The sequence below is a fragment of the Ovis aries genome, chromosome 15 (genome assembly GCF_016772045.2).
Source record: "Ovis aries strain OAR_USU_Benz2616 breed Rambouillet chromosome 15, ARS-UI_Ramb_v3.0, whole genome shotgun sequence".
Classification (NCBI taxonomy): Eukaryota; Metazoa; Chordata; class Mammalia; order Artiodactyla; family Bovidae; genus Ovis; species Ovis aries.
The window spans coordinates 51,560,948-51,577,602 of record NC_056068.1 but is presented as its reverse complement, the minus strand read 5'-3'; the positions used below and the strand labels follow the sequence as shown (position 1 = coordinate 51,577,602).

General features: G+C 54.0%; 1 protein-coding gene across 2 annotated transcripts in view; it reads right to left on the bottom strand.

Moving 5' to 3' along the window:
- Window positions 1-16,655, bottom strand: part of ARHGEF17 (Rho guanine nucleotide exchange factor 17) — a 62,490-nt gene that overhangs the window by 6,166 nt on the left and 39,669 nt on the right. For both annotated transcript variants that reach the window (XR_009596651.1, XM_027979520.3), the window contains exons 3-20: window positions 12,242-12,424; window positions 9,437-9,553; window positions 9,128-9,220; window positions 8,689-8,865; window positions 8,347-8,397; window positions 7,997-8,106; window positions 7,825-7,910; window positions 6,116-6,234; window positions 5,603-5,816; window positions 4,862-4,935; window positions 4,123-4,322; window positions 3,647-3,945; window positions 2,946-3,195; window positions 2,578-2,664; window positions 2,203-2,270; window positions 1,826-1,974; window positions 793-967; window positions 408-677 (exon numbers count right to left, since the gene is read on the bottom strand). Coding sequence is in view for 1 of the 2 variants with exons in the window: in XM_027979520.3 (XP_027835321.1) it covers window positions 408-677; window positions 793-967; window positions 1,826-1,974; window positions 2,203-2,270; window positions 2,578-2,664; window positions 2,946-3,195; window positions 3,647-3,945; window positions 4,123-4,322; window positions 4,862-4,935; window positions 5,603-5,816; window positions 6,116-6,234; window positions 7,825-7,910; window positions 7,997-8,106; window positions 8,347-8,397; window positions 8,689-8,865; window positions 9,128-9,220; window positions 9,437-9,553; window positions 12,242-12,424 (2,722 nt within the window). In the remaining variant the exon portion in view is untranslated. The remainder of the gene's footprint in view (window positions 1-407; window positions 678-792; window positions 968-1,825; window positions 1,975-2,202; window positions 2,271-2,577; window positions 2,665-2,945; window positions 3,196-3,646; window positions 3,946-4,122; window positions 4,323-4,861; window positions 4,936-5,602; window positions 5,817-6,115; window positions 6,235-7,824; window positions 7,911-7,996; window positions 8,107-8,346; window positions 8,398-8,688; window positions 8,866-9,127; window positions 9,221-9,436; window positions 9,554-12,241; window positions 12,425-16,655) is intronic.

Here is a 16,655-nt window from a genome sequence, read left to right as displayed (position 1 = left end):
CAGTCCCTTTCCTATCCTATGGACCATTCTACGCTCTGCTTTCTGGCACTATTTCTGTTTCCCGCTCTGCCCTATACATCCTTTCTAGTCCTGTTATATTTCCTGTTGTATATATCCCTTCCTGTGCCATATTCTAATTCTTAGTTCACTTCCTCATCTCCATGACATTCTCTGGACAGAATTTTACACACACACACACACACACACACACACACACACACACACATACACAGAGTATCCTAATAGATTTTTAGTTTGGGTTTTCTATAGCCTACTTCCTGTAATATACGCCACTTCCACATCTGTGTTACATTTTCCCTCCCTCTTAACCCTCCTCTCGCAGGGCAGAGGGGCACCCTAAACCCAAAGCCCAGGTCCCTTGATTGGCATAGGATGTGTAGACCCACCTGTATCTGGGGGAGGTGGTGGAGTTGGGAAGAGCAGGTTGAAGCCGTCTGGAAGCTGGACCGCGGCCAAGAAGCGGACATGGCCAGTGTGTCCCTGGCTGAGGCCAGCAGGGCTGAGAGGTGCCCGTGGACAGCTGATGGTACTGGGTGAGGTGGGCATGGTGAGCACCACCCCTGCACTGGTGCCCACCCACAGCAGCTCTTCACACACCAGCAGCGCTGTGATCCGCAGGCAGGCAGCCTTGTGCTGCCGGATGATGGCGTCTGAACCTGGGGCAGGAGACAGACCAGTGCTGGAGCCGAGTCCTGGCGCTGGCTTAGCATCCTCACTGCCAGGGACAGAAAAGCTCCAAGGGAAGGGGCAGTAGGAGACTGAGGTCAGTACCTGCCAGCATCCTGTGCACAGGAGGTGTGACATCCACCTCTGCCAGCTGCTCAAACGTGTCTGGATGGTAGAGACACACGTGGGCACTACCTTTCAATGTCACCCACACGCCCAGGCTGGAGTCCACCATGCAAGCCACGCTGCGACTGGAATCCTGCCCCACGGAGAACGTGTGCTGGGGTGAGGGTCGAGAACAGATGGGTGAGTGACAGGCCTGCCTTCACCGGCCCCTCCCAGCCTTGTGCTTCACCAGTGCCCATTCCTCCTTCTACAACTCATGCCAAATCTCTCCAGAAAGCCCACTGGATTGACAGCAAAGGCAGCCTTGCTCCTTGACCTGGATGATTAACCTTTCAAATGTTAGTTTCACTGGAGCCTCCCCACTTAAACCTCGGGAATTAAAGTGCCCTTTCCCCAAGGAAGTTGAGTGAGTTAATGATCAGAGAAGTTCAAAGCTTGAAGGGTCTCAACAGCAGTCATTGGCCTCACCCTGTACAGCTGGGAAACAAGTCTAGAAGGGGAGGGAACCTGTCCAAGGGCATTGGCAAGTCAGTCACAGATGTGGGCCTGAACCCGGGCTCTCCACCTCTTCACTCCCAGCCCAACCAATGAGGGGACCAGTGAGAGGGAAATCAAGGGAACTGGTTACTCCTGGATACTACCAGGCTGATAGCTACTGATGCACATGCAAATGAAATCAGGACTAAAGGCCAGAGTGATGATAAGGGATGCTGACATCAGAAAGGAACTCTGTCCACCCCTCAAAGACCCCAATACCGTAGCTGAGAAATAACGCGGGGGCAGGGAGGAGGACTACAGAATTCTAACTTACATGTGCCTGTAGCCTTTATCAGCTAGAAGGAAATAAGGGTTAGAGAAGGCCAGGGGCTGGCCCAGATTCACACAGCGGTTGGGGGAAAGCCTTGACCTCTCAGCTGGTTGCTTTTTATGGCCCTGTGGTCTCACCTCCTCTCTCATGGGCCTGGCTCACCCCAAGTCACCAATTCCCCAACCCCACCCACATCCCCACTACCTCCAGCTGCAGCGTGTCAGGGCTCAGGACAAGGACTCGGTTCTGGCAGCCACACCACAGCCGCCCACCCACAGACACCATCTTGGTGATGGGGCTCCCCTGAGCACCCAGGGTCACCGATTTGAAGTTATGAGGCTCCCAGAAATGGCCTAGAGTAGGAGTGAGATAAAGAAAACAGCAGATTCAATTTTACATTGTATTTGAGCCTCACCCTCCCCTGAAATAAGGTGCTGATAAATAACCTCATTTATCAATGAGGACACCAAACCCCAGAAAAGACCTGGGAGTTACCGAAAGTCACATCTCCAGACTTGTGGTCTGGAGGCCCCAGCTTGCTCAGGAGGGAGATCCTACTCAGCGGGGAGGGGGACACTCACCTGCTTCTCTTTGGTAGACTACGAGCTCTCCATTGGCCAAAGACACAAACACCTGGTTATTCAGATACCTAGGAAAGGAAAAGGAGTCATGGGGGTTTCAAGAAGCCAAAGGAGGTCTCCTGAGCCCAAGGAATCAGACAGAATGACTATGGCTTCCGAAAGACCACCTCCTCCCACCCCCTGTTCTCTAGGTGGTGGGCACCTGAGTCTAAGAAGAGGCAGTGACTTGCACAGTGACACACGGTGTGTGGGAGACACCGTTAGCCTAGGGCACGCCTGTGTGCTCCGTGACCGGGGGGTCCAGCTCAGCAGAAGGACATCTACAGGCAGAGCTGAGAAGGGTGTGAACCAGAAGAGCCATCTGGGGGGCCTTACAGGATGCAGGTCACAGAGGCTGAGTGTTGGAGCTTCAAGCTGTTCCTGCGATCACGGATGCTGTCGGAGGACTGGTACACGTGGACACTGTGGATCAGTGGTGTGGACCTGTGACAAGTGCTTGAGCACACCAATCCCTCCACCTAGCTGCCTCCACCACCATCTCCTCCTCCACGGCAGGTGCTACCCCAAGGTACCAAAATCCCACAGCCTCCCTGTGGGTTTCAGACCCTCTGGCAGCCCTGGTTGGCAGTATCCTTGAGATCTGACCCAAGGCCCTCCTGCTTCTGCTTCAGGATGCGATATGATTTCTTAAACAGGGACTGCAGGTTCTGGCACCAAGACTCCAGCCTCTCCTGTGTCCCTACCAGCCATCCTCGGTGCCCAGCCACACGGAACTCTGGTAGGCCTCAGGGTCAACGCTCAGCAGGTCCTCCAGGCTGCCGCGGGTGAAGGAGCCATGACTGGACCGACGAAGGGCTCTCCCATCCATGGGACTGGTGCCGCAGGGACCACCAGGCCCAAAGGAGCCAGACAGTGGCAGGAAGCCAGGCTCCTGTTCCTCCTCTGAGCTGGTGGTCTCTGCTGTGGCCTCCTTGGAGCTCGGGGTCTCCTCATCTGATGGAGACAAAGGGCTCTGTCTCCCACTCTGCCAGGCCCAAGATGTGGTGTCTTTCTAGGCCTTATTCTCCCCTCAACACAGCCTTCTGGGCCAAGGTCTTCCATTGCTGTTCTCCCTGCCCTCCAGACTCCATCAGTTCAGTCCCTGTTACCCCGATGACGGGCAGCACAGTGCTACAGGCTCCTGGTGCCAGCTTGGCCCCCTCCAGCCCACCACCACGGACCAACCACCACCGCCCCACCAGCTCCATCGTCCAGGGGCCTCAGGGTCCAGCCTTACTACCCGCTGTCCCTGCGGCCCTTGGTGTCACAGTTTCTGCCCATCTTGCTGGACCTCAGCGCTCTCCGGGCTAGTGTCTTGAGACTGGGTGCCATGGCTGTGCTTATCCCCTCTCTTTCAATCAGCGCGGGATGGGTTGCCCCTCTCTGCCCCAAGCTGGGCACTCACTGCCAAAGCTAGAGGAGATGGTGGACCGGCTGGCCTGGCTCTGCAGGGTCCCCGAGGGGCTGGGCGAAGACTCATCATCCGAGTCGCTGTCAAAGGGCACTAGCTCCGGGCGGGGGTCACCCTCGGCGGGGCCTGGCGCCATCTCCAGGCCTGAGCCCGCTATGGAGATGTGCAGGCATGGCTGGGGCCCTGGCTCGGCCAGCGTCGCTGCTTCCTCATCCGCCGCCTCGACGTCCAGGTCTGGCCCGGTAGGCTCGGGTGCTGTCTCTGGAGGGTTCCTCGGCGACGCGGTCTGTTCCCTGGGAGACGAAGGGTTGGGAATGAGTGTCACTAGGACGTAAGACCTGCCCTGCACATTCTCAAGCCCCAGGCCCCGCCCACACCCACAGGCCCCGCCCACCCTCCGGGTCAGGGGCGGGGACTCTGCCCTAGGCCCCACCCTCCACCCCGCCTGCCCCCATCTGGGCGGGCCTCACCGGTGGCAGCAGCGCTGCAGGCCTGGCACCGCCCCGATGCAGAGGATGCGGGCGGAGCAGACTGCGATGCAGGCCTCCACATCGGGCTCAGCGCGCAGGCTCAGCAGACACACCTGGCCCACGTAGCCGTCGCTGTTGCACACCCACACCTCGGGGGTGGGCTCAGGGCAGCTGCTCAAGGTCGGGGCTGCGCACGAGAACTGCGGACGGCGCCAAGGGACAGGGGAAGGTGAATGGAGGAACTGCTGCTAGCTCCACACCGCTATCCAGGCCCTCCTGGATTCTCAACACACCTTCGGCATACACATGCAGCACACGTGACTCTTTACGCATCAAATGCACACATCCCTCTGTGACATACATTCATATATGTGTACACAGACATCCACACATATATATACCGCAAATATGGTCACACATACATGTGTACGTGTAACAAATGAAAAAAATGGTAACTTTGTCCATATGTATATAGACTCATACAAGCATATGAATTAGACACTTGCACATCGATGCTATAGCCTTTGTTCACATGCAAAGATGCATAAATGCATGGATGTACCCATATACATATGACACATATGTAGTGTACATGTGCTTGTGCAGAGAGCTGGGCTCTCAAAGACACAGGGAACCACTGCAATGTTCAAGACGTACACAGTGCTGTACAAAGAACAAAAACACATGAACACATGCGGGCTTAGAATACATGCGCCCAGGTATCCAGGTGCACACACACCTGCATGCCGCTGCGGGTTTTCATGATGGGGATGGCCTTCAGGAATTCAGGGTCTAGACAGCTTTTGCTGGAGGCTGTAGTGGAGATGGATGGACAGACAGACACTGCTTAGCATTCACCTTACCCTGGTCCTGACCTTGCCCATTTCCCTTCCTCTCCTGCCCCTCAGGGTCTCTCTAGGGAGAATGAGGTGGCTGGTTGTTATGTCCTGCTTGTCCTTGGCCTCAATTTTCCCATCTGTACAATGTGAGAGGTAGGCCCAGAGGTCTCTAAGGATTTTCTGTGGACCCATTCAACAGTGCTCCCTGATCCAGGCCTGCTGTGTGTGTATGTGTATGTGGTGGAGGTACGAGGTCCTAGTCACCCACTCTCATGATAGGGCCCCTGCCCTAAGCTGACTGTATCCACAGAATCCCTGCCAAAGAGGCCCTAAGAGGGTGAGAGAAAGTCGTTTAGTCGTGTCTGACTCTTAGCGACCCCATGGACTATACAGTCCATTGAATTCTCCAGGCCAGAATACTGGAGTGGGTAGTGGTTCCCTTCTCCAGGGGATCTTCCCAACCCTGGGGAAGTCCTGTATTTCTCTGCAGAAGTCTCAGTCCACCCTTCCACTGGCAGGGACTGGAACACAGGACATGGCAGTCCTGAGATTTCTGGCTCCTGATGTCACACACAGCTGTAAGGTGCTGTCCACTGCTTGAAGGTTCTGGGAAGAGGGCACCGGCCTGGGCCCTGGCTTACCCAGTTTCCTCTTGGCCTCATCAAAGGCCTGCTCGAAGCCGAGGCGGGCATCGGGGTGGGGGAAGTCAAAAATGAAGGAGTCGGTGCCTTCGGGCCTTGTGGTGCAGAGCTCCAGCTTGGTAGGAGGGAAGGAAAGCGCGTAGCACAGGGCCTGCTTCTCCGACAAGTCCCGGTGCATGGCAGCTGAGAGGTCCCGCAGCGCGTCATCCAGGCTCTGCAGGGATAAGGGTCCAGGCCTCAGGGCCTCACTTCCCTGCTTAGCCTACTCCTGCCCTGGGGATGGGCCTGGGCATCTGCCCCTTCCTCAGACAGAAAACGGGATTCTACTTCCTGGAGACCAAGAGGTAGCCTGGATCCCGCACAGACATGGTGGGCCCTCCCGCTTCCCTCAGCTGGGGATGGAGCTGTGTCTCCAACCCGCAGGCCTGGAACACGACTTCCTTCAGAGATGGGATGAGGCTGTACTCTTCCCCCTCAGACCGGGTGAGGGAATCTCAGGCAGAAGAAGCAGACCTGGTGGGGGAAACCGAGGCTCTCCGAGAGCTTGCTCATCTGGCCCAGGGTGGTCAGGTCCTCGTCCAGGCGGCTGATCGCCTTCTGGATGTTCTCTCGATTGGCAGCTTGAGATGCCCCTAGTGGGGACAGAGGGAGGCCATGGGCAGCTCCAGAGACAGACAAGGTCAGGCTTGGACAGACACTCTTCCCCTCCCCTCCAAACTTGCAGTTGGGTGTGGGGAGCAGCCTGACAAACTGAGAGCTTGTAAACCGCTGGACCTCAGGTTAGCATCAACCCCAAAGTTAATGGGCAGCTTGGAGAGAAACTCCAGGCCCAAGAGCAGGGGACTGGGCCTGATTCACAGCCACCAGCCACAGGGTGTCGGTCCCTTGGAGAACTCCCTGGAAGAGCACAAAGAACAAACAGCAGACAGCTCCCAGGTTATGCAGACTCCAGCTGATGCCGGGCTGCTGTGGTGGTGCAGTCTCCCACAGGGGAAGTCAGCTGGGCAGGCAGAGCCTCAGGCAGTCAAATGTGCTGACCCAGGGATTCAACTCCCCCCAACAAAGGACGGGGCAATGGGCTGATGACCTAGATTTCCCTGGTCCTGTCCCATACTTGATCACTGCCAAATACTGGCCCCACAGACCAGCTCAGCATCCCGCACACTCCACACTGCCTGGCTAGGGGCGAACAGCCCAGACCAGTGGCCCACAAATGGGCTGAGTAGACAGCAGTGGAGTGGACTAGACAAGAGAGGCCTGAGGACATCTGCTCCTTCTGAGGGGAACTGTCCCCCCACAACCCTCTACCACCTGGGCAGCCACGCTTTCTTCCCTATGACCCTGCCCCTCTCTGGCCACAGCTGACTGGACCACAGGTAGACACCTGACCTAGAGGTACTCATTTTATCCACCGGCCTGTTCTTTAGTGAGAAGAGATGAATTGGACCGATAATCAGCTTGCTTTCCTACAGAGGGGCCGGTGTGGGGCAGGCCTGGGTTCACCAAGGGGTTGAGTGAACCCCTGCCTCACTGGGTCTGACCTGCCTGCTGGTCCTGAGGTGCCCTCACCACCAAATGACCACCCTACTCAGGAGGGTGGACTGTGCCTCCTGGAGCAACTGGGGCTGAGAGCTGCGGGAGAAAGGCCACGAGGCAGACAAGGCCGTGATGGATCATGGGAGTTACGAGGAGGCGGAGAAAGCTGAGGGCAGTGAGATCCGGTGCAGAGGGGGCGGGCTGGGCTGGGGCGGGGGGAGCACGCTCACACAGCAGGAGGAGCAGCTCTTTGAAGCTGCCTCAGCTCCCGAGAGTCTCAGCCCCAAACAAAAGGATCATTCCAGCCAGCTTTCTGATTGGCCTGAGTTGAGTGTGTCTGTTCCCCAGGCACCAAACTGCTGGACCAGAACAGTGCGCCATCATCTAAGATGAGGTGGGTAAGTGCATCTGTACGGTGAACCAACTGCTATGGGTGTGTCTGTGCTCCCTGCAGCGCGGCAGCCCCAGTACCCCGCCAGTCCGTGGCAGGCCCCTGCCCAATCCGAAGGTGGCCGGTCTGGCTCTGTGGGACACAAACTGGATCCTGCATGCCAGCACCCTGGGACAGGATGGCAAAGTGAGGCCTGAAAGCAGAAGAGCAGGTGCACAGCCAACCAGCCTAGCCACGGCTCAAATCCTCTGGTGGGCTTCTCAGAGGAAGACCCCCTAACACGCAGCACCCCCACCTTTGATGATGTCCGCATCGTCCAGGGGCAGCTTCCACAGCAGCTTGTACTTGCTGGCCGTGTCGATGACGCTGGCTGCCGTGTACCTGTGGGGAGCAACAGCGGTGCTCTGGCCAAGGCGGGGGAGTGGGCCCAGGGAAGGACAATGGCCTCAAGCACCCTGGCCACTCACAGGCTCATGGAGCTGCGCCGCAGGGAGCCCGACTTCCGCTTCAGGGTGGTGCAGACGATGAGGTCCGTGAACAGGAAGAGGGACCGGTCCTTCTTGCCACCGACTGCCTTCTGTGGGGCCCGAGACAGGATTCAGGCCCAGAGGCCCTCCCTCCTGCCCACCGTGCCCAAGGGGGACAGCCAGGCCGAGGGAGGGGAGGGCCCTCCAGATGCCCAGAGGCAAATTGGGACTTGACCCTGGGCTCCTGCTGGGGTAGAAGAGCAGGAGGCCAGAGGGCAGCAGCTGTGAGCAGAGAAGGTAACCAAGCAGGGAGGTGGGCACAGGCGGGTGGACAATGGGACACTTCTTACCACTTCAATGACCATCTCCTGCCTCAGGAACCGCCGCATAGGGGCCTGGAGCTGTGGGGCAGGAGGGACAAGGCATCCTGAAGGCTCATTATGAGTCCTTTCCCCTCCCCAGACCCTAGTGGCCCTTGGCCCCACTCATGGGACAAGTCACTGGAGCAACACGGTGTCCATCCCCTCAATGCTGTGTCATCAGGCCATGGGATATATGGCCAGAAACAGACATGGGGGAGGACAGAGATGCACACTGAGATGTATGCACATACACTGTAGCCATGACCACGGTTCCAGGTGACCACAGGTGCGGACATAAGCATGGGTGGAGCCAGGCGGAACGGCACTCACATCCTCCATGCCCTCGATGTGGGCCTCGATTTCCTGCAGCACGCGGGCGTGCCGCTCTGCCTCCTCGGCACTTCGCACACCCTTGTTGATGCGCTCAGCCACCTGCTTGATGTTCCGCTGAGCGTCCAGCAGGAGAGGGTAGTCTGGGTGGTCCTCAGGCGTATGCTTCAGGAGGTCCTGGGTGGAAATGGGCGGTAAACCCCTGTTTAGCCACCCTTGTCAGGCTCTGGGGCCCTACAGTGACTGCTGGAACAGAAGAGACTGTGAGTAGACTCTAGAGAGAACTTTCCTATCCGGACCCTGCAGCTCCACTAGGCGGGGACCACTGAGCCCCCTGCATCCTCACATACCTCCAGACTTTGCCCACCTGGCCACCCAGCCCCATGCCCTCCTGCCCACCCAGCCCCATGCCTACCTGCCCACCCAGCCCCATGCCCACCTTCACCAGAAGCTCGTAGCGTGGGATCCGCTGCACAGGCTTGATCATGAGGTCGGACAGCGCCTGCTTCTCCTTGTTCTCACGCATGCTTTGCTGAAACCCGAAACAGGGTGGATGGGCACCCAAGTGAGGTATGACCAGCAAAGATGAAAGCATCCAGGGACAGACAGGTCCCCAGTGAGCCCCTCCAGCTCTGAGGGGAGACACTGACCCACAAGCTAGGGCTCTGGGGTCCAGGCTGGGGGCTCCTGAGGCCCCCAAAGCTGACCCAAGAGAGGTGGCCTCCATCCCCCTGCCTGGCCCTGGTACCTCCAGGAACTTGAGAAAGGCAGGCCTCGCCTCCTTAGCCACACGCACGGCATCCTTCGCATTGAGAAAGTTGTCGATGTAGGCAGAGTAGATGTTGACCAGGACATCCTTCGAGAACTGTGGATGAACAGGCAGGTTGGGACCCTCAAGGTGTCCCCTCCCCAGGTTTCCACTGATTCACAAGCCAACATCTAACTCTTCCCTCCATCTGAAAATGACACGGTCTCTAAGGGATCGGGCATGTGCTACTACTGTGATGTCCGTACATGTCATATGTATGACTGTGTGATTAGGCGTGTGCATGTGCGTGCAAACACATATGTGCACTCAGACCAGGCTCTCTCCCTCCCAACTGGGCATTTCATCCCCTAGTCTCCAACCAGGCAGGTCTCCCTCCTTGCTGTCAGCTAAGTGACACAAACTTGTTCCTGCTGCTTGGCTTTTGCTCATGTAATTCCCTCCAGCAGGAAGGCTCCTCCCCCATCCAAATCTCTCCCACCTTGGCAAGGCAGAGCTCCAGTTCTGCCGCCTCCAAGAAGCACTCCTATGCTGAAGAGGGCTCAGCTTGGAACTATACCTGGCCTCTGGCCTCCCTGGCCCCTCAGGGCAAGTCTGCCAGCTCCAAGGAATAGGTGCTCCCATCCCTCCCAGTATGTTCTGCCTAGTGGCTAACACGTGATGGCTGGGCTCAATGTGGATGTTCTCGGCAGAAGCCCTGGCTGGGCATTAGGACACCCCAGTGCCTGTCTCAGCTGCACCATGGATGGACTAGCTGACCTATGGTGGTGTTTCTGGTCCCCTCTGGGTCTCCAAATCCATGTTTCTAGGTTCTTGATGCCAATCCCCACCCCTCATCAGATGTGCTGCAGGGCAGAGGCTGAAGCAGCTCAGGGATAAAGACAGCCTCCCCTGAACTCCCCCCAGTCCTGGGACAGGACATCCCACGCCGACCCCTCTAGGGGGACCAGGGCTTCCACTGCTACCCTTGGTTAACATCAAGGTCCAGACAGGGAGGGGATAAACCCAGTGACACTGAGGGCTGAGATAGACTGGAGATGTCAGCACTCAAGCTGGGGTCCCACCACTGCCAAGCCAAGGTTCCTGTTACATCAGTTTCCAGGTCAGCAGGCACCTTCTAAGACCTTCTTAGTAAGCCCAAGGCCCACCCCACCACATCACAAACACATGCAAACACACCCACATCCCATAGAAATAGATTAGGTGTTTTTTACTAGTAGAATTTCTGGAAGGAATTTTAGAGTTTTATTTTTGAAATTATTTGGCTCTGAGTAAGCATTTAATTTGTGTTTCACTATGATTTCTCATTCATCATCGTGCTTTTTTTGGAATTCTGGCAAAACAAAATGTAACTGAAATTTTTTCAAATGTAATTAAACTCATGTAAATGAATACTAAATTTAACAATTAAAGAAAATGGCATGTTATGTTTTGCAGACATTTAGTTGAATGTTTATTAGTTTCACTTTTACAGTCTTTTTAAAATTCTGAAGCCAATGCCTTTCCTCAGGTCTCAATCACCATTGTAGGATTTTAAAACGCTCGCAGGTGGAAGTCTTGTCTGTGGTGAAAGAGACAAGGGGTGGCGTACAGCATGGGCACTGGAACCAGATTTTTTTGGTTGAATCGTCTACCACTCACTGTGATGTTTTAAAAAATATCATTCATTTATTTATTTGGCTGCACTGGGTCTTAGTTGCAACATGCAGGATCTAGTTCCCTGACCAGGGATTGAACCCGGGCCCCCTATATTGGAAGCATGGAGTCTTAGACACTGGACCACCAGGGAAGTCACTTACTAACTGTCACTTTGATCAGGTTATTTTCTCTATGTGGCAGAGCCATCAACTTTATTTTTTGCTTGTGGGGTTTTTCTTTTTTTTTGGCCTCACCCCACACAGCTTGCAGGATCTTACTTCTTGGATAAGGGCTTAAACTCAGGCCCTCAGCTGTAAAAGCATGGAGTCTTAACCACTGGACTGCCAGGGAATTCCCAGAATCATCAGCTTTAAACTTGGGAATAATCAATCATAGCTATCTCCTTAGTGTCATTGATATATATACTGTATTTGGAATACCTAGCACATAATAAATGCCAAATAGCTATTATTATTAAAACGCCTGATGGAGAAAAGAGCTAGTCGAGACTAGGCCGGTGTCAGCATCAAGCCCAAGTCCAGGGTCAGGACCAGAACAACTGTTTACATTCAGGTTAAAGTAGGGGTTGAGGTCAGTACCAGCATCCATTTGAGGTCTGGGTCATAGTCGGTGGCAACTCAGGGTCAGGACTAGGGTTAGGTCAGTGTCAGCAACTGGTTTGGGGGTTTAGTCATGTCCGACTCTTTGCAACCCCATGGACTGTAGCCTGCCAGGCTTCTCTGTCCATGGGATTTTCCAAGCAAGAATACTAGAGAGGGTTGCTATTTCCTTCTCCAGGGGATCTTCCCCACCCAGGGATTGAACCTGGGTCTTCTGCATTGCAGGCGGTTTTTTTTTTTACCAACGGAGCTACCAGGGAAACCGTCAGCAACTGGGGCTGAGTCCAAGGTCAGGGTGTCTAGCTGGGGTTGGGGCCAATGCCAGAGCCCAGCCAAGCTCTGGGGTTGGGTCGTGTCAAGGTCAATCCAGGATCTGGGGTCAGCGCTAGTGTCTCGTCAAGCTCTAGGGGTTGGATCAGGGATCAGAGTCCATCTGGGAGCTGGGGTGGGGTCCCAGGCCGCGTCGGTCTCTCCTGGGAGCGGTGGGGCTGTGGGGCGGGGGTGCAGCAGGGACCGCAGGGCCACTCACCGACTGGACAAGCAGGCCTCCCACCTTCTGCTGTGCGTGCCAGTTCTGCACGCAGTGCCGCACCTGCTCCAGGAACTGCTCGTGGTGCTCCAAGAGCTCCGGGATCTGGTCGAAAATCTCATCCACCAGTGACGGGTCACAGAGCAAGGAGTTCTCCGGCTGCTTCAGTGGCTGCATATAGCCCTGGAGGGGCCACAGGGTCGGTGCCAGTTCCCTCAGAGAGATGGCACCCCAACCCACCGACCCAGGTATACACAAAATCACCTGGGCCTGCTGCTCAGTGGCCCTGCCTCCAGGATCTCCCCCATTAAACTGGGAGCTCCAGGAGGGAGATGGAGAGGTCTAGCCCCATGACCCTCACTCAGCAACCAGGGTCTGGCACAAGTTGGGGGTGAGGGGTGAGAAAGATTTGTTGGATGTGTGAGTGAACAGAGCTTAGAGTGAGGAAAGCAAGAAGACTGGGCTCCTGGGAGACTCCACACACTAATTCAGCAAATATTTTATTGAGCATTTACTATGTGCCAGATACTATTCTAAAAACTAGAAGACAGCAGTGAACAAGAAAGGCCAAAATCCCTGCCCAGACCGAGCTTACAATCTAGTCAGATGAAATACAGAAATTAAATATATAAATAAATAACAACCATGTCATCGAATCTAAGATGCGTCATCACTCTTTTTTACCTCAAAAAAAAATGCTGTCAATTAAGTTATTATAGGCCATCAACTATGGGATGAACCTGGATTTCAGAGATGGTAAAATGTGAAGAATGTGTCTTAGAATCAATTACATGCAGAAATCCTGTGGTAAATTAAAAGACAATAATTGCTGTGGGTTAAATAAAGCAGAGAGAGGTACGGAGGGGTATATGGAAAGTTATTGAAGGCTTATTGGACAATATCTGAAACACTGTTTTTAGATCTTCTGGTCAATTAGTGACTAAAACTCCCATTTTTCACTTCAAATCCACATTCAGAGGTATTTCCTGAGCTAGAATAGCCCTGCTCAGTGGCGAGTGGCTCGTGTAGATGTAGCCCTCTACTGGCCTAAACTGTAACTACAAGCCAAAGAAACGGCTGTTTGAAAAAGTATATGGAATGCTGCAATAAAATTTACATCAAACGTTTAAAAAAAATAGCTTGTTTTAAAACAAGTTTGAGAAAGTAAAGCTCAACAGAATCCTCTCGCCTGGTCTGAGATTCCGGAAAGGCGGAGGGGCGGGGCTGACAGGACACACGTAGCCTTTCTCTCACAGCTCCCAGGCTAGTCTGAGCCCCTGCAGGATCTCTGCCAGGGTCTGTTGCCCAAGGAGTGGGAGTTGAACCGCTCACTTCTGGGTCCTAGCGCCTCACACAGAAGCCTGCACACCAGTTGGAGGAAAGAATAAACAGCAACAGGGAACTGCAGAACCTGCCAGGAGCCAACACCTGCACTCACCCGCCACACACTTGCTGAGCAACTACTGCGTGTCCTGCTTTCTAAGCACGAGCTGCACCTGTGGGCACACAAATGTCCCTGTGCTTGTGCATCTGACAGTTTAGTGGCAGGAGGGAGATAACAGTACCCTAAGCGACAAAATTATTGCAGTGCATTAGAAGGTAGTAAGTGTAGTGGGAAATAAGAGTGGTCGGTCAGGGAAAGCAGTGTTGTTAGCTGGGAATTTGCAAGTTGAAGAAAGACTCAAAGGGTGACGGAGACACTGAGGAAAGGGTGCACCCTTAGGAGGTTGGTTCAAATCCTACCTCTTTCTGGCTGTTAACCTTGGCATTTAACTTCTTCCTTCATTGTGAACTCCTGGCCCTCAGGAATAATACAAATCAACTTGAGTGGCAGCAGTCACTGTGAGGGGTCACCAGGGCTGTAGAGTCCAGTCTCCCCACTAGAGTGAGACTGACAGGGATTCAACCCGGGCTATGGCACTCGTTCCCACTGTGAACCTGAACGAGTGGCTTTACCTCTCTGTGAGGAGTTTCATCATCTGTAAAATAGGGGTCTACAGTGAGGCTTATATGAATTAACTTATATAAAGCACCCAATAAATGTTAGCTCTTAGTATTACTGCTTGCTATGGTCTGAATGTGTCCCTCCAGAAGTCATATGTTGAAACATAAGCCCCGATGCGGTGGTATTTCGGGGTGGCACCTTTGGCAGGTGAGCAGGTCATGAGGGTGGAGCTCTCACAAATGGGATTTGTGCCCTTTGAAAGAGAGCTCCCTCAGCCCTTCCACCACGGAAGACACAGTGAAAGACAGCTGTCTACAGACCAGGAAGCCAGTCCTCATCTGCACATAATCTGCCAGCACTTTGATCTTGCATTTCCCCACCTCCAAAACTATGCAAAATAAATTTCTATTTGTTTAGGTCACTCTATCAGTGGAATTTTTTCTATAGCAGCCCAAATAGACTAGGATATCATTTAATAGATAGATGACTCTGGGCAGGTTTCTCCCTCTTTGAGCCTTCATAAGCATTATTATAATATCTGCCTCACAAGGTTAATACAAGGGTTAAAGGTGATTTTATAGATACACACACAAATGCGCAGGCATGCATGCAGGCAAAATTGCCAGGCAGTATGTTAAATTATACATGCATCTCGTAATCTGCACCTGACACAGGTCTTATTATTCCCACCCAACAGACGAGGAAACAGAGGTAGAGACTGGATATATGACTTGCTCCAGATCACATGGCTGGTCAGGAGGTAGTGCCAAGTTTCAACACCAGTGTCCTGGCTCCGAAACTGTGCTCTGGACCCTTGGGCGGGACCTCAGTCCTCGACACAGCAGGGCTGCGTCAAGCGAGCTGGTCTCAGCTGACACTGTCCTTCCTGCTCACACCCTTCCCCTCTCGACACTCTCAGCCGGTGTCCTCAGCACCTTCCCCCCTTAGCTCTTCCACTCGCAGGCCCTGCAAGCCTCCACGTGTGCAGAGGCAGAGGGGCACTCCCACCCCATCACCTTTTAATCTTTCCACTGAGAGGAGGGCATGATTAGTTGTATTTGCAGGACAAAAACGCGGAGGCTCAGAGGAGTGAGACTATTAGACTAGGCATCACCCAGAAGGGAGCAAGTGACTAAACCCCTGGACTGATTCCCACGCCTTTGACTCCCACTTAGGGGACAACCAAGGACCCCCGAGACCTCTGCACATCTATTTGTGCCTGGCAGCCAGGGACACCTCGTAAAGATGGAATTCTGGTTGTGGCCCTCCTGTGACTTCCTTGGGCTCACAGTAAAGGTCAGCTCCTTGCCCAGCAGCCACACTGGCCACCTCCCTGTTCCTAGTTGTTCTAGGTTTCCTCCAGCCACCCAGCCCTGTTCCTGCTGTGTCCTCAACCTAAAACTAGTCCCTCCAAGCTCTCCCCTTGCTTAAATCCTACCGACCCATCAGGTCTCAGCTAAACACCCCATACCCTGCCCCCAACACTAGGGCAGACCCCCATTCTGTGTTCTCACTGCTCTATGCATCTTAAAAAATACACACACACACATATAAACGATGTATTTTTGTGGTGTGATATATATATATATATAGCATAAAATTTGCCATTTTAATCATTTTTAAGTGACTGGTTCAGTATACCCACATTATAGTACATTCATGTTATGGACCATCACCACCATTCATCTCTGGAACTTTTTTTCAACTTCCCTGACTGAAACTCTGCACCCACTAAATACCAACTCCCCATGTCCCCCTCCCCAGCCACTGGCCGCCCCATTCTACTTTCTGTCTTTATGAATTTGGTTGGCCATTCCAGGCACCCCATGTAAGTGGAATCGTTCAGTATTTGTCCTTTTGCGACCTGCTGAGTTCACTAGCATAATGTCCAAGAACTTGCTGCAGCATGCGTCAGAATTTCCTTTTCGGCTGAACAATATTCTGTCTTAAGAATACTCCGTGCACTTCTACATCACCCTGCGTCCTCACGCATAGCCTGTCTGGTTATTGTCAGTCTCTGCCACAGACTGTGAGCTCTAGGAGACAGGACCTCACCACCCACATTCACTGCTGAACCCTCCAGAGAACGCTGCCTGCTTCATGGCGGATTTGTACAGTGAATGAGTGAATCCTTGGGATGTTTCCCCAGGCTCTCCCTTCCACCCTTCACTCTTGCTCTGCCTAGGTGGTTTGAGAAAACCTGTCCCCAGTTATAACCACCAGGTCCCACTTTAGCTCAGACCCACACTCTCTATCCTGGGCTCCAGACCCTGGGCATTCCAGACCCCGACATCTGAACCTCAACTCACCATCTCACCCGCTCTTTTTCACAGAGGGCTCATTTAGTGCCTTAGTCACCTAGGCCAGAGCCCAGGCACCATCCTGGGCTTCCCCATCTTGCCCCATGGCCAACCAGGTACCATGTCTGGCCCGATTGGTCCACTTCCTAAATACCTGTCCCCAACTCCC